Source organism: Rhinolophus sinicus, linkage group LG07, assembly GCF_036562045.2.
Source record: "Rhinolophus sinicus isolate RSC01 linkage group LG07, ASM3656204v1, whole genome shotgun sequence".
Taxonomy (NCBI): Eukaryota; Metazoa; Chordata; class Mammalia; order Chiroptera; family Rhinolophidae; genus Rhinolophus; species Rhinolophus sinicus.
Genome location: NC_133757.1, coordinates 31,181,579 through 31,203,272, shown reverse-complemented (window position 1 = coordinate 31,203,272; position 21,694 = coordinate 31,181,579). Strand labels below are relative to the sequence as shown.

Below are 21,694 nucleotides of genomic sequence, written 5' to 3'. Positions count from 1 at the left end.
CCCAAAAGCAGCTAGAGCAAAGTAAATACTCCATTAATTATGAAAAAAATACATTAACTATATTGAAAATGTCATATTAAGGATATTGGTATGTTTTGCATTGTCCTCAACTGATACAATTACACATCTTAGATGATAACCTTTGTAGTCCTAGAATGTATTGACATAGTTCATCAAGTACAGTGGTTTTAGAAGTTTTTAAAACAGTGGAATATATCTATGGAAGCCACTTTGAAAATTACTGATTCACTGTAGTCTCTGTCGAGCTGTTCTAATGAATGTTTGTCCTGTTGCACAAGTTATTCTTTATTTGGCATCCTGTGTACCCAGGAATATTTTGTTTTTGGAACCATACAATTAGAAATGACCATCAGAAACCAAGTCTTTTTTTTCTGACATTTAGGAAGACTTGGGTCTCTGTAACTTGCAGAAATTTAATTTGTTTATTTCTTCTTATACTCACTGATGAAGGAAAATCTTAAAAAATGGATTCCATAGCAAAATAAAGTTTATAAAGAAAATACTGTTTAGGAAAGCAAACCAGCCGTGTTCATTTTGTAATCTGAAATAAACTCTGATATTGTCATTGTTTAAAGAAAATCACTTTTAAGTTTTTGAAAAGGTAAAAAGTAATGGAGTATATGAAAATGGTATAAAAATAGATTTATTGACTACTTAAATGTGATAGTTATTTGTACTTCTTATATATGTATATAGGAATCTGAACAGAAATATAAATCTGATAAAAAGAAATGGTTAGATGAAAAAATGATGCTGATCACCCAAGCAAAAGAAGCTGAGAATCTACGAAACAAAGAGATGAAAAAATATGCTGAAGACAGAGAGCGTTGTTTAAAGCAACAAACTGAAGTGGTTGGTATCAATTATATTTTCTCTTTGATGTTTGCTTTGTTAAATTTATTCCTGGGATTCTTATCAATCTCTAATATGGTTGACTGCTTTTCTTTTCTGTTTGTATTGTGAACGTAAAGGGGACAAGCTCATGGGGCCACATGGCAGCCCTGACAAGCTCAGTGACCAAAAGAACCACACAGGATGGTCTGAACACAGATTCCTAACTGGGCAGGTCATGGCGGGTAGTCACTTCTCAGGCCTAACAGCTTCCTTAGCTAAGGTCTTCACCCTAAGTGAACCCTGTTCATTGCTCTTATGCATCTAGGATAACATACCTTTGAAATGTTAGTAATTTTCTTTCCTAGACCCCTCTAAGGCACAATTGCAGGCACCAGAGCATAAGACCACAGAAGCCTTCATTGTTATCTTGTTCCCCGCATACCACCTCAGTGTGCTGTAAATGTTAACTATTAACTATCCTGTACCTACCAGTGTAAAAGAAGTATGTGTTTCTCATGCTTTTTGTCCAATCCTAGAGATTTCCCCTTTGCTTCCTCCCTCTCCCTTAATCTACCACCAATGGATTTCATGTACCTGTGTTTTCTTCTTGATTCTAATGCATAAAAAGGAACTGCAGAACTGCCTTTCTCATTTTCTTAATCCTTTGAGATCTTGCTTCCAGACATGTCCTCAAAAATTCAGCTCAAACAAACTCTTATAAAACTTCTCTATAGGTTTAGACATTCTTTCGTTGACAATAAGAAGACTCTTCTGTCCCAATATATCTTGAAGTTCACTTAATGTTCTTATTTTAACTTTTTTCATTGTATTAAGCAAGTTGGGAAGATACCTAATTGCATTTCTGTCTAGATACAGAACTTAAAAGTCTCTTCCTTTTGGTTCCCACAGGTTTATCCCTACTGTATTGTAAAACTTTTTTTGCATTTTGAATTGTAGATTCTACTAACGTGGTGTGTATATTTTACTTCATATGCTAGTTTTATCAGGACTTTTTTCTTTTAAAGTCAACTAAATGGTTTCTAGAAGACTATAGGTAGAAATAACCTTCAGTTTTACATCAACTAGCTTTGTGTCCTACCACAATTCTATCATAGCTTGTTTTATTTCTTCCTGTTTTAACTGACAACTTAGTCTGATACCCAGTGTTGCCAAACAGAAAAAAGAAGTTAAAAGGCATCATTGATCCTAGGAAAACTATTGAGCAGCACATTAACATTATCTTTAAATGAAAAACTGGTTCTCTGTTTACAATAATACCATGTTTCCCCAAAAATAAGACCTAACCGGACCATCAGCTCTAATGTGTCTTTTGGAGCAAAAATTAATATAAGACCCGGTCTTATATAAGACCCGGTATTATATCTATATTATATTATATTATATTATATTATATTATATTATATTATATTATATTATATTATATTATATTATATTATATTTTACATTATATTGTATCCGGTCTTATATAAGACCAGGTCTTATAGTAAAATAAGAATGGGTCTTATATTAATTTTTGCTCTGAAAGACTCACTAGAGCTGATGGTCCGGCTAGGTCTTATTTTTGGGGAAACACGGTAGTAACTTGGCAGTATCGCATTGTCGTCTGTTGGTATTGCCTTTGTTTCTGAAAGAATTTTACTGATAACAACCAAACTTGATATTGAAAACAGAAATGCTAATTTTCAGTAAGTTCAGGATAATTTTCCCACTGACTTTTAAAAACATTTAACCTTTTTATTTTGAAATAATTGTATTTACAGAAAAGTTACAAAACTAATACAGAGTTCTTGCATACTCATCACCCAACTTCTGATGCTAGCCTAGCATCTTACATAACAGTAGCACAGTGATCAAAACCAACAGATAAATATTATAATACAGTTAGCTAAATTATGCACCACATTAGAATTTCACCCATTTTCCCACTAATGTTTTTTTCTGTGTCTAGGATCTAATCCAGGATCCTACACATTTATTTGTCATATTTCTTTCCTTAGTATCTTGACTCTTTTTTTGTCATATGCCAAATCATATGAGATTAATATTTGTCATTACTCTAGCTCCAAGATGGCAGTATGTTTCATTACATGTGCCAACTACACTTGACTGGAGGTGTACCTTCAGGAAGTTTTGGGTTGAGTGGAATTCTGACGCTGCATCAATCCTAACAGGAGAGGTTCTTGTTGGGTTCTCTGTGCCTGTCCCACAGCCCAACAAACTGCTCTGGGCAATAGTAAGATGAAAGAAGTCAAACCAGAAGTGTTGGCTGTCAGTCACTCCAATTTCAATCCAGGAATAGGGTCACTTTTCTTTTCCTAGTCAGTGGTCCCTGTGGCAGCAATGTCAGCAAATAAAGTTGCTTTGAGTTTTTAATCCTAGAGATAGCTAGCTTTCTCCTTTCCCCCATATATTTCTTTACAATCATACCTGCGATATCTGTGCCTGCCGTATTTAAGAAATAAGTTGTCGATTTTTAAGCTTTTAAAATTGTAATATATAACAGTAGGTTAACAAAACAAACATAGTTCAGTGAAGTATTGTAAAGCCAACACCCACTTACCTATCACCCAGTTCAAGAAATAGAACATTACCGGCACTACTTCTTTCCCACTGGTAATAACTGTCTTTTTAATGTGTTAGCTTAATGCTTTAGTTTTGACCATTTTTGAATTTTGTATAAAAATGGAAATATACACAATGCATTTGTTTGTACCGATCTTTTCGCACTCAGTTATTTTTGTGAAAATCAAGTTGTTGCATGTAGCTGGAGTTAGTCCATTTCCATTGCCGACTATTTCAGCGTATTACAGTACCACAGTCTATTCATTTTAATGTTGAAGATATGTGGATTAGTTCCTATTTGGGGCTGCTCAGTAAATTCTATACACGTTGTACACATTTCTCTTAGTGCACATGTGCATGTATTTCTGTGGCATATTTAGCTAAGAATAGAACTGCTAGATATAGGATGTATGTATGTGGAACTCTAGTAGAATGCCACACTGACTTTAAAAGTAGTTGTACCAATGTATGCTCCAACTAGTGTTGTAGTTGTTATATATTCCCACCAATATATGGTGTTGTCAGTCATTTTTTATGGCTTTGATATGCTTTTCCCTAATTACTGATGAGGTTGGAGATAGTCTCATGTGTTCATTGGCTCTGCTTAAAAACGACCCTTTGCCCATTTTCTCGTGGATTGTCTAGCTTTTTCTTGTTGGTGTAGGAGTTGCTTATAAAACTTTCTGGATAGGATCCCTTTGTCCTTAATGTGTTGCAAGTACCTTCTTTCAATCTCTGGGTTACTTTTTTACTCTTATTACCTTTATGAAGAATATAATAAGTTCTTGGACTTATTTTGGTTTGTTTTCCCAATCTTTTCCTTAATGAACCCCAAGGACACGAAGATGTTTTCTTATTTCCTGTTCAGGGTTTTAGCTTTCATATTTAGAGCCTAGAAACGCTTTTTGTGTTGGAGTGAGATGGAGTGAAGGGGAGCAGAGGTTGCTATCCCAAAATATGCCTCTTTGGGATATTGATTATTTTAGGCTTGTCAATTTTAAGAAACATCGGACCTGAAAGAAGCTCTGAAACCAAGTAGAAGTTACCCTTTGTAAAAGCACATTTACATTTATGAGGGATATTTCCCTTTGTAAGGTGCTTTCCTCACTGTACTTGGCCTGCTATCTCTATGGATGGAAAGAAAAGGCAGGACTTAAATCTGCATAATAATCTTAACACTGTTCACTGTGTTTTTCCTGGTAAGCTCCCTGAACTGACTTTCCACCCCAACAGCTTTTGTCTTTAGCTGAAAGGAGGTACTTAAGGTGATGGCTTCCACCATTTTGGCAAGTTAGTATTCCTGGGCCTCTCTCACATATGCAGGAGGTAATGCGTGTTAGTAAATTTTAATTGATTTTTCTCTCCTGCTTATCTGTCTTGCATTAATTTAATTATTAGTCTAGTCAAAAGAACTTGAATGGTAGAGGGTACATTTTACCTCCCTGACATGGGTGAAGGCTAGGTTTTTTTGTTTGTTTGTTTTGTTTTTAATGTGGCTTACCAATTTTCTTGGTAGTATTTATTGCAAATCTTTGTTCCCACTACTCTGCAACTTTTGTCATAAATCGGTTGTCCAAGGATTAATTTTTATATATGGTTTGAGATTAGGGTTGGGGGTTATTTTCTTTCATTTGGCTTTTCATTTGTTCCAGCACCCTTTGTTGAAAATGCTGTCCTTTCTTCCATTGAATTTCTTAGATATTATAGTAGAATGTCAGTTGACCATACATTTGGACCCTTTCATCTATTCCGCTGATCTATATCCTTGTACCAATATCACACTGTCTTGATTATTATAGTAGGCTTAAAATGACAGGGTGAGGTTGCTCCTAGTTTGTTTTTCATTTTCAAAATAATTTTGACCGTCCCAGATCATTTACATATAACTTTTAGAGCCAGCTTTTTCATTTCTACACACACACACACACACACACACCTGCCCAGATGTTGATTAAAATTTCCTTGACTATGACAAAAAAAAAGTTCTGAAATGTTCTAAATTAAAATTACAGCTGCCGGAGAGTGAAAGAGACAGAACAGTTATAGCCTGTTAATAATAGCTGTGGGCCAGCTCTGACAGAAGACTGCTCACATTCCTGTATATCTGTTGGAATTAATTTCCAGGTGCCTCTTTTCACAGTTATCCAAAAGAGAATAGCCAGATGGCCCTAGCACTCCACCAGCCTCTGCCATCCTGACCCCAGGAGACTCTGCTTATTTACACATGAACTTTCCAATCTGCTTCCCATAGCTAATCTACAGGAGCCAACAGTGCTTCCTTGCTGACTCTGTGCTTGTCCCAGAGCGGGGCCCACTTCAGTTTTTCCTACCTCCTTTGTCTATAGATAATATAGTCCTTTCAGAACGGCCTAGCCACCTCCCACCCCCACCTTGACGTATAAAAACACTCAACTCTAGGACTGCAGACAGGCTGTCTTTTCACCAAGCCGTGCTGCTGCTGGTTCAGACTTCATGCCCCGTGACCAGTCTTTCTTAGCTAGCTATGGCCTATTAAACCCTTTCTTTTAAAAAAGACTTAGAGCTGTGGAAGTTAAAAAGTTTTAACAACTCTAAAGATCTATTTGGGGAGAATTGACATCTTAACAATATTGAGTCTTTTGATCCTTGAACAGATTATCTTCATTTATTTGTGTGTTTTAAAAAATTTCTTTCAGCAGTGTTTTATAGTTTTTCATGTGTAGGTCTTACACATATTTTAATTCAGCGCTATTTAATGGTGCAATGCAGGGACTCAGCTCCTGCTCCCCGCACAAGAAGGCAGGATATGGTGAGGCCAAAAAGGAGCACCAATGGAGCCATGGATAGGGGAATCATATCACTATATTCTTGTTGGCTGCTGGTCGAGACATAAAAGCAAACATCCTCCAGTACCCCAACGCGGGGTCTTCCTGTACCCCTGTCTCGCTGTCGACTTGGTGAGACACAGGAAGTAGGATCTACACGATCCGCAGTCCACAATCTGCTCGCTAACTGCACCTCCTATCCGCAATCCACCGCCCACTTCTCTGCCAACCAACCAACCCCACTTGGTAGCTGCAATCCGCAGTCCACTTCTCTGCCAACCAACAACCCCCTAGCATAGCCTCAGCAGTTATATGAGTGGCTAATGACTAACAGGTAACAGCTGATGACCATCTAATAAACGAGCCAGCACCTTTCCACATGAGGCTGAGAGCCTGGAAACTGCTCTCTGGGACTCTGTCCCCACACGATTTGTTAACCCATTGAAAAGGGTATTTTTTATTTTCATTTCTCTGTTGTTCCTATTATTTTTGTCATTTGTTTCACTATAATTTTACCCTCTTGTTTCCCAAGTATTGGGGGAAATGCTGGTATTTAAGGGCTATAATTTTTTATTGAAAGAAGTAATCAACAAGCTGATGTTTGGAATGAGGTGGGCATGTGGACATTAAATATATACAAAGGCACGTATTTTGTTTTACAAGTACAGTAAACATCTAGACTTGACTATGTAATCTACTTTGAATCTTGTTCACAGTTGTATTGTTATTGATAATAAAAATTTCAAATAATTCTTAGATGCATGTTTCAAGATTTATTTTATCATGTTCTCTATTATTAGGAAATACTTACAGCACAGCTGGCAGAGAAAGATAGTAACCTTCAAAAGTGGCGAGAAGAACGGGATCAGCTGGTTGCAGCTTTAGAAATACAGCTGAAAGCACTGATCTCCAGTAACTTACAGAAAGATAATGAAATTGAACAGTTAAAAAAGATCACTTCAGAGGCTTCTAAAACAGTCAGTAGAATCTTGTTCTTTCTATGCCTTTTTAAAAATTGAACATGGAAAATTTTCAAAATTATTTGATTAACTTTTAAAGGCTAAAAAAAAAGTTTCAGTAGATCAGAGGGGAATCAATTAAAAAATGTATTTGGATATTTTTCATGGATTTTGAGTTCTCAGAGTTTATCTTATGATCGGTTCAGAGATAATAATGTCTTCCTAATAGAGTTTTGAAAATTAATTGCGAGCATTTGTAAAGCAGCACAGTTTTTACCACAGTGAAAGTCAATACATGCTATTATCAACCCATTATGGATTCAGTAGAATCTTATTTGGTGATAATGGATAGGTGACATACTAGATATATTTGACTTTTGATGAGAAGGCCCACGTTGGAGTTTATCAAGTCTAAAAACGTAATCTGATATTTCTTTATAGATCCCTTATGTAGGGTTTAGAAATAGAACATACCCTATGTCTGACAAAGTGGGATGAATAATGTGCAGCAGGAAAAGGTTTAGTTATCAATATGGTCTTTTCTACTCTAATGCTCTGCTTGCATTTCCAAGACTCCTCTAGTTTTTCAAAATTGTGGTACCAAAATTCAAATTCCAACTCAATACAGACATCGCTGGTTCTCTTTCGTCATCTGGGAAATAGGAATAATGATTTTTTGTTGTTGTTTTCAGTTTTTTACTGGGGAATATTGGGGAACAGTGTGTTTCTCCAGGGCCCATCAGCTCCAAGTCGTTGTCCTTCAATCTAGTTGTGGAGGACACAGCTCAGCTCCAAGTCCAGTCACTGTTTTCAATCTTAGTTGCAGGGAGCATAGCCCACAATCCTGTGGGGGAATTGAACCGGCAACATTGTTGTTGAGAGCTCGCACTCTAACCAACTGAGTCATCCATTAGCTCCAGGAATAATGATTTTTGGCATATCTAACTCTGAGTTACAACGAAAGAAAATGAGAGAATATATGTAAAACACCTTGGCAGTTGAAAGTAATCTTTCAAATTCTCTTTATATCAGTCTCAGAAGAGGCTAGAAATTTGCCCAGTCTTTCCTGAGTCTGAGGATGAAAGAGAGGAGCAAAGAGAGTTACATGGTCATTGAAGAAGTCTTTGATTACTTCCCCTATTCACCCAAATCTTGATTTTATATTCTTTTTGTGAAGTATTTTAATTTAGTTTCTGTTACAGTGACTTACTACTTTAATATTTCCTTACTTTAGGAAAAAGAAACCATGGAGAATATCAGACCCAGACTTACGAGTTCCACAGATCCTGGCGGAGTTGAAACTGAACCTCAAACAACAAGTTTTGAAATTTCCAGGAATGAAGTAGAGGTGGGCATTTGGTGACACAGTCCACTTCTTTACCCTCTTTATTAGTGACCATTAGTTACCAGATAACACACGCAAATATAATTTAATCAATTGTAGGTACCTTGCTGTACAATTAGTTATATGTGCTCTTGGCTATGGGAAAGAAAACTAGAGGCTTTCGGGGAGAGATGAAATTATTTTGGGAGATTAGTTCTCCGAATATTCATCTCCTCTCAAAATGATACTGATCTCAAATTACAGATCTGTTAATATAAATGGACTTGTTGGTCAGAAATCGGAAATCCCACAAAAGATAAAATACAGATGATTATTTACCCTCATAAGAGGTCCCTTTAATTAGCATTCTGTGAAATAGTATTTTTTTGAAATCATACCCATTTAATAGCTCACCGTATCTCAATAACTCACAATGAATTTCCTTAATTTATAGTGGGCATCGGGTTCTCAATATAGAGATTCTCAGGTTACTTATGAAGTAGATAAAAATTCTATGTCACTTAAAGTTTTGAAGATAAAATTACTTAAAAAAAATTTAACACATTTATTGGAATCCATGTCGGGAATCTTGCTAAATACTAAGAATACAAACATAAATAACACATGATCGCCATCCTCAAGAAGTAAAGAATCTATTTAGTAAGACAGATACGTAAATGACAGCCTTGTTTGACCTTACTTTATGGGCTAAGTGGTAGGAAGAAAGTGCTAAGAAGAAACACTGACTGAGGAATACCATGAGTTTTGCCTGAGTGGTTGTGGATGTGGATTAGAGAAAATAACATCATCGTGGATCTTGAAGGTGAATAGAATTTTACCAAGCAGAGAACAGGAAGAGGACATTTTAATCGGGAAATAACATGTGCCATTCCTTTTCTCTTGGCCTTTGATAGTTTTTGGTAGTTTCTAATAATTAGCATTGACCTTAGGGACAAATATAAACCATATCATTTATAGAAAAGATTGAAGTTGATCTGTAAACAAGATTAATTCTTGATTGCCTAGGCAATCACATGTGGAACATTTCTTTCTCTATAAATTTATATATGCTGTCCTAAAACGTCATGATTCAAATTTCCTATTAAGAATTCCAGCAGTTATTGTATATTCCACAGTTTTAGAGAATGGTGTTTTTAGGCTATTTTGTACATATATTTTTGCCTTCATGAAATCATTATGCTCCACTGGACTGAAAGTCCAAAATGATTCATTCACATAGCTGATAGTTGATTCTGGGAGCTCAGCTGGACCTATATGTGGCTTCTCTTTGTGGCTTGGGCTTCTCACAGCACAGCTAGTTTCTGAGTTGGGGCATATTGAGAGAGAGTGTCCTGTAAGTTAGTGTTCCAAGAGTACAGGGTTGAAGTTACAAGGCTTCTTATGGTTGAGCCTCAGAAGAACCATGAGGGTACTTCCAGCATATCCTGTTGGTCATGGAAGTTGTTGAGACCCCCACCAGATTCAAGGAAGGTGAATGAAACTCCATCTCTCAGTGGGAAGAGTAGCAGAGAATTTGTGGTAAACTTTACTATAAACTGGGTGCTTACTAAAAATTCTAGACTCTTTCCTGGGAGAGTTCTGACTTAGTGGGTTTGAAGTAGGGTCCAAGAATCTTTTAAACAAATTCTCTAGATAAGTATTATGATCATACAAGTTTGGGAAGTACTAAGTTTCCCTCAATTTTAACATACCATGTATCAACCTAGAGAGGGTAGATGGTAACTCAGTCTGTCTGTTCTTGTCTAACAAATTTGACCCAAGCACACTTTTTATCTTTTCCAATTCAATGTCTTTAAGAGGTATTTGAGAGAGTAAATTCTTTGCGATTTATAAATTCATATATGCAAATAAGATTTGTTTTCCTTTTTAATTCTGTTGTAGAATGAATCTGTAGTCCTTGACTCTTGTGAAGTGTCAACAGAAAATAATCAGACTACTCGATTTCCAAAACCTGAGTTAGAGATTCAATTTACACCTTTACGGCCAAACAAAATGGCAGTGAAACACCCTGGGTGTACCTTACCTGTGATGGTTAAGATTTCCAAGGCTCGGAAGAGGAAGAGTAATGAAATGGAAGAGGTAAATACTTAACTGATGAATGAATTTAACAAGCAAACAGAGTTTATTATTAAGCTCAGTTATAATATATAGTTAAACTTTGTTATACTGCCCAAATCATAATTTATGGCATATTCTATACTCTTTAAGAATATCACTGTAGTTTAATAGTTCTCAAACAAAAAGCTTATGGATATTAAAATATATAGCTTATCCCTTATTTCAGTGAAGTTGTGATAGGTCAAATGATGGGGAGTTTTATTGGAAAGCTTTTTTAATATACTAGTCCTGTTCAAACTTAGTCACTTTCCCTCCAGTGAAAAAGAAAAATGGTTGATAAAGAAATTAGAGAAATTGAAATGGCTAACTTGCTTGAGTATAGTCTTTGTTAATTAACTAAAATCTTAGGTCTCTATGGTCATAACTCTATGGTCTCTTAGAAGAGAAGTTCTTTTTCTAATAGCCAGTATATTAAAATTTGAACCTCTGTTTAGTGGTAAGCTAAAAACTATTTACTTTTTACTTCAGCTTTCTGATTGTTGGTTTATCAAACCTTCTACCATATCACATAAGCTTTCTGATCCTCAGTTTCCTCCTTTTGGAAATAAAGATTAGATATAATATCTTTAAAACACTTAGTTTTTGCTCCACATGGTAGATACATAATAAATGGTAATAATTTATTTTGAAAATAACTTGTTTTCAGTTTAAAACTAAGTATAAGCTCTCCAGCACAATGATCTTATCGCCAACATTTTTCTTTTTTTTACTCCTTTAAAGAGTAGTATATTTTCAAGCTGGTGGAAGAGCAGAAATAGTATTAACCATACTCCTGAGGCTCTCTGTCAGGTAATAAATTTGCTGAATGAATATTATTTAGTGTATTTCCTGCTACACCCAGAACACCTGTAGAGATTGTTTTGTAGAGCCTTCGTTAATTTTATTCTATAGTTACTTTATATTTAATACATTTTAAAACACTATTTTTTTTTATCATCTATGTTGACTTTTCCTTGATTTATTTTTTCAAGGGAAAAGGAAAATTTGTTGTGTACTCAGAGGGTTAAAATACAGTATTTTATTCATCTTACTATTGATATATATTCCCCATGTCTATGTCAGAATAGATACACAGATTGTATCATGTAAAACTTAAAAAGTTTTAACTGATTTTGCCAGCTCTTCACTGCTGTAATAAACTGAGGGTTGTAAGGTCTTCATGAAAACCATATATCCCATACAGTGCTGTATTATACTCCAGTGGAGACTCCAAACAGCTCTTTATTGAACGCTCCAAGTGTGATGGAGTTATAGTCTTTCTGTGTTTGCTTCCCACAATTGCCATCTCTCTATCCCCGTAAAGAAGTCTGCTTCTTATGACCTTATGGCTTCTACTTTGTAACTCGAATTCTGAGGTTTAGGCATGATCTTCACTCTGCTTCTCTTCTTGCCTTTTCTTTCTTTTTAGTTTATGATCTTTGATACAGCTAGGATTTATACCAGTTCAGTTCAGTTAATATCCTACAAAAGGCTTTTCTTAAGATGTCATTATGCCTATTTAGTAAGGAAGATGGAGTATGTATCTTAATTTTCACATTTTACCAGTGCTTATACTGAAGATTTTTATTTGTTTTTGTTTTTGATGCTGCCAGATTTCAGTTAGAGGTAGATGCTTAGATATAGATGCTTTGCAGGATTTGGGAGTTGGGGAAAGGGCAGGTGTATTGCTGTGCTGTATTTTAAAGATGGGATTCAGATAAAAGATGTTATTCTTTTTCATGTATTTCTCATATAATTTCATTATATTTGGTGTGTGTGAAAAACTCATACCTTCAATTATTTCGCAGTATATATGTGTATTAAATCATTACAATTGTACACCTTAAACTTACATATATTATGTAACAATAGTATCTCAGTAAAGTTGGGGGAAAAATTCATGGTTTCAGTCAGGGTTTCTGAACTTCAACACAATTGACATTTTGTATTGAATTTCTCTTTCTGTTGGAAGGCTATCCTGGGCATCATAGGTGTGTTAGCAGTATTCTGGCTTCTACCCTCTAGTTGCCAATAAAACCCACCTTCCCCCAGCAATGACATCCAAAAATATCTCCAGACAGTGCCAGTGTCCCCTGGGGTCAAAATTGAGAACCATTTTCTTCTCTTTCCTTTTTATTTATGTTTTATTTTTTTGAGTCTAGAGAAAGAAAACGTTGTCAGGAAATTAACCAGTGCTGAAATATATTATTTTTAGGACTTGGTGAAATGTGAAAATAAGAAGAATGCTACACCCAGAACTAATTTGCAGTCCCCTGTTTCGGAGCATAGCAATTCTTCTGGCAAAAAGCAACAAAAGGTTTGTCTTTTAATTTGTCCAACTTTGACCATTTTTATAACTTACATTTATAGAGTAGAAGATAAAAATAAAGATGCCAAATTTGATTAGTAATTATCCAGAAATCCACTTTTGTCCAATTATAACTCATTTATCTTCCATTTCCTATTCATGGAATTCAGCTTAGAGTATAAGCTTTAGCTTTGGGCCAGTAGCAAGCACTTCTTGACATGTTCACTTCTGACTTAGCACTCGGCCTGTCAGCGCTCACTTTGCCATCCTCTGGCCCTTTCATCCCTCTCCTCATGTACTTGATCCCAAGTTCCCTGCCTGTAAATTCATAACCTATGTCTGGCCTCTTTAATTCAACTGTGCTGTAACTATTTCCTTCTAACATTCCCCGTCAACAATAACAAAAAAAATTGTTTGTTTATTAGGTTTCCATACGTCCATCATCTCAGAAAACATATTCTTTACGGAGTCAGGCATCTGCAATTAATATAAACTTGGCCACTAAGAAAAAAGAAGGAACACTACAGAAATTTGGAGACTTCTTACAACATTCTCCAATAATTCTTCAATCAAAAGGTTTGCAGAAAATTAATTCAGTGACCTTTTATGTTAGGTATAGGGTGTTTTCTGATTGGTAGAAACTCAGTAACAGTGATTATTATATTTCAAATAGACATTGTCTTGTGGTAGGTGGTGGGAGGAAACATGAAAGGATGATATAAGCCTGGGTGTTCACTGTGTAGTGGAGAAAGACCTGTATTTAAATAATTGATCCAGAGCAGGCTGCTTAATGTAGTTAGAGAGATACAAGCGAAGTGCTATGGTGATATTGGTGGGAAGCGAGCTGTTCTGATAAGGGGGCTATGGAAAGACTTTATAGAAGAGATGGGATTTAACGTGGGTATTGAAATGTTGGCAGGATTACACCTTCTGAGGTAAGCACTGTTAGTATTGTGGTATATAGTCTGCTAGTGTTTTTATCCTATGCATAGATAAACATTACCTATTTATATATATATAAAAACATATGCTTCTATAAATATCTGTTGAGTTTAGTTGCTTAACACTGTTTTCTTCATAATACAATATAGCCATGTTAACACCAATGTATTAATACCTGTATGCTCATATATACACTCCATTTACATATGTATACATAAACAAAAACATACATATATATGTATGTACACACATATAGGAATACACACATCTGCCATAGGGAACAGTTTTAGCACAGGTAGGATACCAGGAAAGTATAGGGAATGTCCAGGCAATTCTAGGTAGCAATATGCAACCAGCATGTAGAAGGTAGAGAGATTATTGGAGGGAGGGGGCAGGTGGAGGAGTAGTTTCATGAGATTACTTGAGTGGTATCAATAGAATAAATTGGAGACTAGAAGCGAGAAGATTAGGGAGGGAACTGGACTGAAAGCAGGGGACAGTTGAATTGTCAGATAGGGTGTATAAAAGTGCTTTCTGTAAAAATTTACCATAGAGGTTCCCAAACTTTCTTGGTTCACAGTGCCCGTAATAACTCAGTAATTTTTTTCAGTGCGCTCCTGCACCCAAAGAAACACCTCATTGTTCCATCCACTAGTACTTAAGGCCAAACTACCACTGAAAATTCAGCTTCTGAAAATCCTGGTTGCAAAGATTGGTCATCATCAAAAGGAATATAACACATATTATTTTGAAGCTGAACTACCTTGAGCTGTTATTACTGTAGTATCCAGAGCAGGCTGCCTAATGTAATTGTTGAGATACATGGTAGACCTGTGCTCCTGTGAGTTTGCTGCAGCACGTCTCAGGGCACAGTTTGGGAACTTCAGACTTACCAGACCCATTTGTATATATTTTTTGAAAAAGATACACATCTTTTTAAGGTATAGTTTACATAAGCATAGAAATAATCTGGAGGGACAAAGAACAAACTGTTAAATGTCTAAATTTGGAGAGGCAGGACTTGTTATTTTAGATACATGTGTATTTTATTAAATTATACTAACACATGTTAAAAGGAAATGTGTTTTCAAGGACAGGGAGGTATCCATATGCTAATGGACTCCCTTACTTGGTTGACTCAGCTTCTTTACAGCTCTCCTACCTGTACACCTGGCATGGTGTTTTTCAAAACTTATTTCTAGGAATATAAGATATCCCTATGTTTGGATTATAACTACAGTGCATGTCTGTTGTTGGTTACTTGGAAATATAGGGAAAAAAGAAGAAAATTGAGATTAGCTCTTAAAACCTGTTGCTCTGACAACCAGTTAACTCATTTCTTGTTATCACTGGTCTTCCTTTTGCCTGTCTTCTATCCGTTCAATACATGGCAGACAGTGATCTCTCAGACTGCAAGTTGAATTATTTAATTTTTTGTTTTCTTATCTTTTTCACTAGAATGTAAGCTCCAAAAGTGCAAAATGTCTGCTAGTTCACATCCTCAGCTCTTAGAATGTAGCTGGCACAGAGTAGTGAGGAGTTTGGTGGCTTCAGGCCAAAATTCGGTGTATGATTTTTTTCAGGCTGACCCTGGGCAGCTTTACCTGTTAGGCCTCATGGGGGGAAGCTGCCCTCCCCACAGCAAACTTGGTACACAGCCAATGCATTGCAATGTCTGAAGTCAGTTACACTCAAGGACGCAGGCCCCTGGCCAGCCATGCTCTTACGCGTAACATACCTGCATTCCCAGCCTAGGTAACTTCATTTGCAGCCTCTTTACTGAGGGACTTCCTCAGGTGCCTCTGCCCAAAACCGAATGACAGCAAAGTGGAGGGAACCTTGCAGACCCCTTTCTCCACTCTGACTCTGCTTTTCCACTCCCAGCCCTACCCCCAGCCTCCAGCCCCAGGGTCTATAAACCTGCAAATGCATGGGTTTCCTTGGCAATGAGATGACCCTCACTTCTGTGCTGATCCTCCTGACCTAGACCACACAGCATTCCATGGGGAGATGCTGTGTTTCCCTGAAAATAAGACCCGGTCTTAGAGTAAGGTTTGCTCCAAAAGACGCATTAGGGCTTATGTTCAAGGGATGTCATCCTGAAAAATCATGCTGGGTCTGATTTTCCGGTTAGGTCTTATTTTCGGGAAAACACTGTAGGGAAAAGTGGGTATAGGAGTTGGTGCTTTCTCAGGTTTAGCTTCTTGGTTAGTCTATTGTTGTAAGTGCTTAAAGGCTTGAGTGTTAACCTGTTTCCCCCGAAAATAGCTGATTGTCCGGCTAGATCTTATTTTCAAAGGAAACACGGTACTTCATTTTGACTTGTGTTAATTGGCTATTCTGACATCTGGCAGCTCAGCTCAGAAGCTCAGATCAGCTCTTGATGAGTAGACCCTCAACTTAGCATATGTCCTTAAATGTTTTTTGTATTTTAAAAAATGTAGTTGATAATCTATGTATATGGATTTTCTATCCTGGAATTTTTCCAAATAGAAATGTTTTCTATTAAAATGTGTGTGTCGGAAAAAATAAAACAAATGTACAAAGTAAGAAATTAAAAAATTCTATTCCACTTCCCAGAAGCAATCAACTATTAACGATTTGTGCTCTTTTAGTGTGTGTGCGCGCGTGTGTGTGTATTTGTGTTGACTATAGGTAAAGGGCTCACAGTTACAGACTACCTTTACTTACTATTAATTGTGGCATCTTTACATGTCAGTACTAAACTAGATCTACCATTCTATTTTTATTGCTGCCCAGTTCACTAGGTATGTATCCTGCTCTTTTGCTTAACATAGCATAAGCCTCTTTTAAGTCATTAATGATGCCTGAGTTTTACTGGTGATACTATAATTTACCAAATCTTTTCATTATTTTGAACATTAGTGAAATGATATTTTATTTATTTGCCTTTTTTTTTCTCTTAACCATCTATTCATGTGTTTATTAGGCATTTAATTTTTTTCTTTGTGAATTGTTTATTCATGTCCTTTCACCATTTATAAATTACAGTGCTTTTTAGTTTGGTATGTTTTTTCTTTATTAAGGATTTTATACCTTTGCAGTTAGAAATTATTTATTTCAGGATTTAATGTTGTTGTTTTTTTTCATAGCAAAGAAGATAATTGAAACGATGAGCTCTTCAAAGCCCTCAAATGTAGACGTAATTAAAGAAAATGTATCTCGACCAAAGCGGGCCAAACGGAAATTATACACAAATGAAATTTCATCTCCTATTGATATATCTGGCCAAGTGGTAAGCTACTATTTTAGTTTTCTTAAAAGTAAAACTGTTCATGTTCTTTTTAATTCTGAAGTACTCATAACAATTTGAATTTTATAATAGTTTGAATTTTTCTACGTTAGACCAAATCTCTTAAAACATGCTTTAAATGTTATATTTTTGGTATCAGATGGGTTGATTTCATAGTAATTAAATACAAATGCTACATTAATGCATACAAATGTCATGCATTTACATTTATAATCTCATTAGAGGAATTTTAATTCCATCGATAGAATTATCACTATTTAGTAATTTATTTGCTTCTAACATCTATTTTTGTTTTTATCACAAGAGTTGTACAAATCTGTGCCTAAGTGTGTCTGGTAAAAATATAGAATTGACATTCAATCATTTCCTCCCACTTTTCCTCTAAGCCTTCCAGGTTCTATTAAGAAAAAACTAGTTTGTCACCCTGATTCTATGACTCATTCTCCTCACTCAGAACAGGCTGTGCTATTACAGGGAAAGTTCTAATTTTCTATCATGCTTACATTTGCCTAGTGGATGAAAGTGAAAATAGAAAAGTGATTAAAGGAAAAGCCTTGAACAGGAAGTGGCCAAGAAAAATCAGGGGAGAGTCCTTTTACAACAGTAGCAATTAGATGTAAGATAGACACTTAAAGGCAAGTGTAAAGCATAAGGGTCAATTAGGACATGCTGTTGGAACTACGATTCTCTTGGTCACTTTTCACCATCTGTCTGATTAGTACATAATTTCCTCCCTTGGCTGAAATTCTTTCTTGTTTAGTTGCAATATAATGCTCTTTCTGTTTTCTAAGTTATATGCTTGTTGCTGCAAAAGCTCATTTCTTAAAAATGATGAGTCACATGTCTCTGAGTATTTCAGTAATTATTTCAAGCTATATATGTCCTAAATTTAATAAAGAATGTAAATTATTTTAATTATAGAATTATGTAGTATTCAAAGAATCTTTTACAAAATCTATTATTTTAGGCATGCTTTTTTTGGTAGAAGATAATATACCTATCGTCTAAGAAGACAAAAAATATGTATCTGTTATTTCAATATTAAGCACATTACATATCTCACTAATTATAAATAACATTTTTATTTATTTAAAAATTGTGAAATTGTTAATTTCAGATTTTAATGGACCATAAAGTAAGGGAAAGTGATCATCAGATTCTCAAACGACGACTTCGAACTAAAACAGCCAAATAAATCACCATGGAGAATATCTTAATATAAATTTTATATTCATAATCATTGTAACTTGCATCCTGCCTTTAAAGATAATTGTATATATGATGGTATTAAATCCCTTTGTATATACATTGCTATTTTATACATAGTATAATTTTAATTCAATAAAGAAAATAATAAATTTACTTGTCTACTTTTCTAAGGCTTTTTAATAATAGCTTCTTTTCAAACTGTATGTATTTTCCTATATCCCATGCCTGGGAAAGATGGTATTATTTTCGTTTGTTTTTCTATGCATAGATGCCATAGGTCAGAGAATTGGTTTACTTATATTTAACAATGTCTTATGAGTTGTTTTTACTCTTCTGTTAGGAAATACAACTGATTTTCACAAATCTGGATTATAGCTAAGATCCAGGGATTAAGTGTGTACAGATCTGTTGCCAAAATATGTACAGTAGTCCCACCTTAATTGTGGTTTTGCTTTCCTTGGTTTCAGTTACTAAGGTCAACTGCGGTCTGAAAATATTAAGTCAAAAGTTTCAGAAATAAACAATTCATTAAGTTGTAAATTGTGAACCATTCTGAGTAGCATCACACAATCTCCATGGTCTGGCTTTGTCCGCCCTCCATCCCAAATCGTCCTACCTGGCTGTGAATCATCCCTTTGTCCATCGTATTCAAACTGTATATGCTCCCTGTCCCCATAATCACTTAGTAGCCACCTTGGTTATCAGATCAGCTGTTGCAGAATCACTGTTTATGTTCAAATAACCCTTGTTTTACTTAATAATGGCTCCAAAGTGCAAGAATTGTGATGCTGGCAATTCAGATATGCCAAATAGAAGCTGTAAAGTGCTTTCTTTGTTTAAAGGTGAAAGTCTTGACTGAATAAAGAAAGAAAAAAGTATGCTGAGGTTGTTAAGATCTAGGGTAAGAAGGAATCTTCTATTGAAATTATGAAAAAGGAATTGCTAGTTCTGCCGTCACACCTCAAACTGCAAAAGTTTCAGCCACAATGTGTGGTAAGTGCCTGGTTAAGATGGAAACAACATTAAATTTGTGTGTTGAAGACACGAACAGAAAAACCATAATTACTTTTGCACCAACCTGATACCTAAAGCCTTAGTGGTTTCATTGGCTTTTAGTATTGTTTACTTTATTATAATGATGACCCTAAGTCAGGAGGAAAAGTTATCTTTGGTATCTTGTTTAGGAGACACTTAATACCATGTTTAGGGAAAATTTCCATCAAAATAGGTAATCAAAATGTAACCTCTTTAACCACTAAAATGTTTTTATGCTACTTGGTTTTGTTATGCTAAAAATATATAGTTGATCCTTGTTATTCATAGTCTGTATTTGCAAATTTGCTTACTTGCCAAAATTTATTTGTAACCCAAAATCATTACCCTAGGCACTTTTGTAGTCATTTTCAGACATGCACAGAGTGGCAAAAATATTGAGTGGCCAACATGCATATTCTCAGCTAAGGCTGAACATGGTGACACTGCCTTTTTGTTTCAGCTCTCAGATTGTAAACAAGTGTCCACATCCCTGAATATAGACTGAAATCCATACCTCAATAAGATCTGCGCTGGAGACAGTTTGCCAAGTTAGAAGGGTTTGAGAAACACCTTGGGCTTCCACAGATACATACTAACAAAGCATAAAACCAAGCACACATAAGTTGAAAGTAGTAATCAAAATGCCCACTGGCGTAAAAATTAACACTTTTCAGAGGAAGATACAATACAGATTCTCTACCTGTTTTATAATCTGTGATATGCAGTCAAAATTAGTACATATAGAAAGAAACAGCAGAAGAGTACCATGTTAAAAAAAAAAAAAGATTAATAAACGATGTTACATGGCCCAAATGTTGAATTTTGCAAAAACTTTTTAAAGTGGCTATTAAGTGCATGTTCAAGGATTTAAAAGAAATGTCTTCTCGATGAGTAGAGAATCTACATAGGGAATCTCAGCAGAGAAATGGAACATTGCAAAGAAAATCAAATGGAATTGTTACAACAGAAAAGTAGAATAACAAAAATCTGGATACATTTAACAGCAGATAAGAGATGATGTCAGAAGAAAGTGAACTTAAAATTGATCAATTTAAATACAATCTGAAGAAAAGAAAGATTAAGGAAAGAATAGAGCCCCAGAGACATATGAAACAATATCAGATGGACTAGCACAATTGGAGGTCGAGAAAGATAAAAGAATGAAAATAGGGTAGAAAAAATATATTTGAAGAAATAATGGCCAACTATTTTACCTATTTTACAAGTTTTATGAAGAAAGATTAAAGCTGTGTAAATCCAATTAAAATAAACCAAAGAAAACTACACCTACGAAGATAACCTACTGAAAACCAACAATAAAGAATTATTTGAAAGCAGAAAAGTTAGGAAAATCTTGAGAACACATTGCAAACAAGCTGCTTACTGGGAGAAAATATTGCAGTACATAAATCAGACAAAGGACAATATATAAGAAACTCAAAATTGTAATGAGAACACAGCCATCCCCATAAAAATTTGGTAAAGAATGTTATGTTTCAGTACAGAAGATATAGGCAGTGGTCTATACATATGAAAAGATACTCAAGGTCATTAGTTATGGGAAGGCACATAAAAGCCACAAGTAGAGGCAAAACTATAGTGAAAGAATGTTCTGGTTGCCCTAATCTACCTATCAAGTTGTGCTTCACCTCCCAGCTGCCTGGCTTCCCTAATCATCTACACCACTTGGGAGCAAGATAAAAGCACGTTAGCTATTTGAACTCGGCTTACAACCGCCACTTGCAGGTATAATTGTTATGACTGCAGTTTGATCAAGATGGGCATTTTTCCCCCTTCCCTTCTATATATTTTGTAAAATATAGAGCTTATCAATATATCTGCTTTGGCAAAATCCCAAACGGTGACCAGACTGGGCACTAGACTGGAATTTTACTAATTTGGTTTTTCAGAGCTCTTCGTTTATTATAGGTGACCAGTACCTTTGGACCAGTATTTGAATTTCACATACACTACAAAGTCCGTAGTTTCTTAAAACATGGAACTCGTTAAGGAAATTTAGGCTTTCCTTAGACCTATTTCATGGCCATATGGGCTAAACTAATGTAAATGGGAGCCTTCATTTTGGCTTTCTGAACCTAAGGCTTGAGCTAGCATAGCCTAATCTAATTAATGGTAACACAAAAATTATTTCCTTTTGGCCATAATTAGCAAAAAGTTTGGTCAGTTTGGTCTCTTGGTTCTAAAGCTCACTTTTTATTTTCTCTATACCTTCCATGTGTATCAACAAATCCATGTAAAATAGCAAGTGGACTTCATGGTGAC

The 21,694-nt window shown here is 35.4% G+C and overlaps 1 protein-coding gene across 5 annotated transcripts in view; it reads left to right on the top strand.

Annotated features, from left to right (window-relative positions):
- KIF20B (kinesin family member 20B) overlaps positions 1-18,529 on the top strand; it is a 63,233-nt gene extending 44,704 nt beyond the window's left edge. For 2 of the 5 annotated variants that reach the window (XM_074339401.1, XM_074339399.1), the window contains exons 25-33: positions 718-873; positions 7,043-7,219; positions 8,436-8,549; positions 10,428-10,625; positions 11,385-11,453; positions 12,859-12,960; positions 13,377-13,527; positions 17,007-17,149; positions 18,285-18,529. In XM_074339401.1, the coding sequence (XP_074195502.1) occupies positions 718-873; positions 7,043-7,219; positions 8,436-8,549; positions 10,428-10,625; positions 11,385-11,453; positions 12,859-12,960; positions 13,377-13,527; positions 17,007-17,149; positions 18,285-18,362 (1,188 nt within the window). In that variant the 3' untranslated portion in view covers positions 18,363-18,529. The remainder of the gene's footprint in view (positions 1-717; positions 874-7,042; positions 7,220-8,435; positions 8,550-10,427; positions 10,626-11,384; positions 11,454-12,858; positions 12,961-13,376; positions 13,528-17,006; positions 17,150-18,284) is intronic. The other 3 variants (XM_074339403.1, XM_074339400.1, XM_074339402.1) reach the window with 2 other exon arrangements.
- The last annotated feature ends 3,165 nt before the right edge of the window (positions 18,530-21,694 follow it).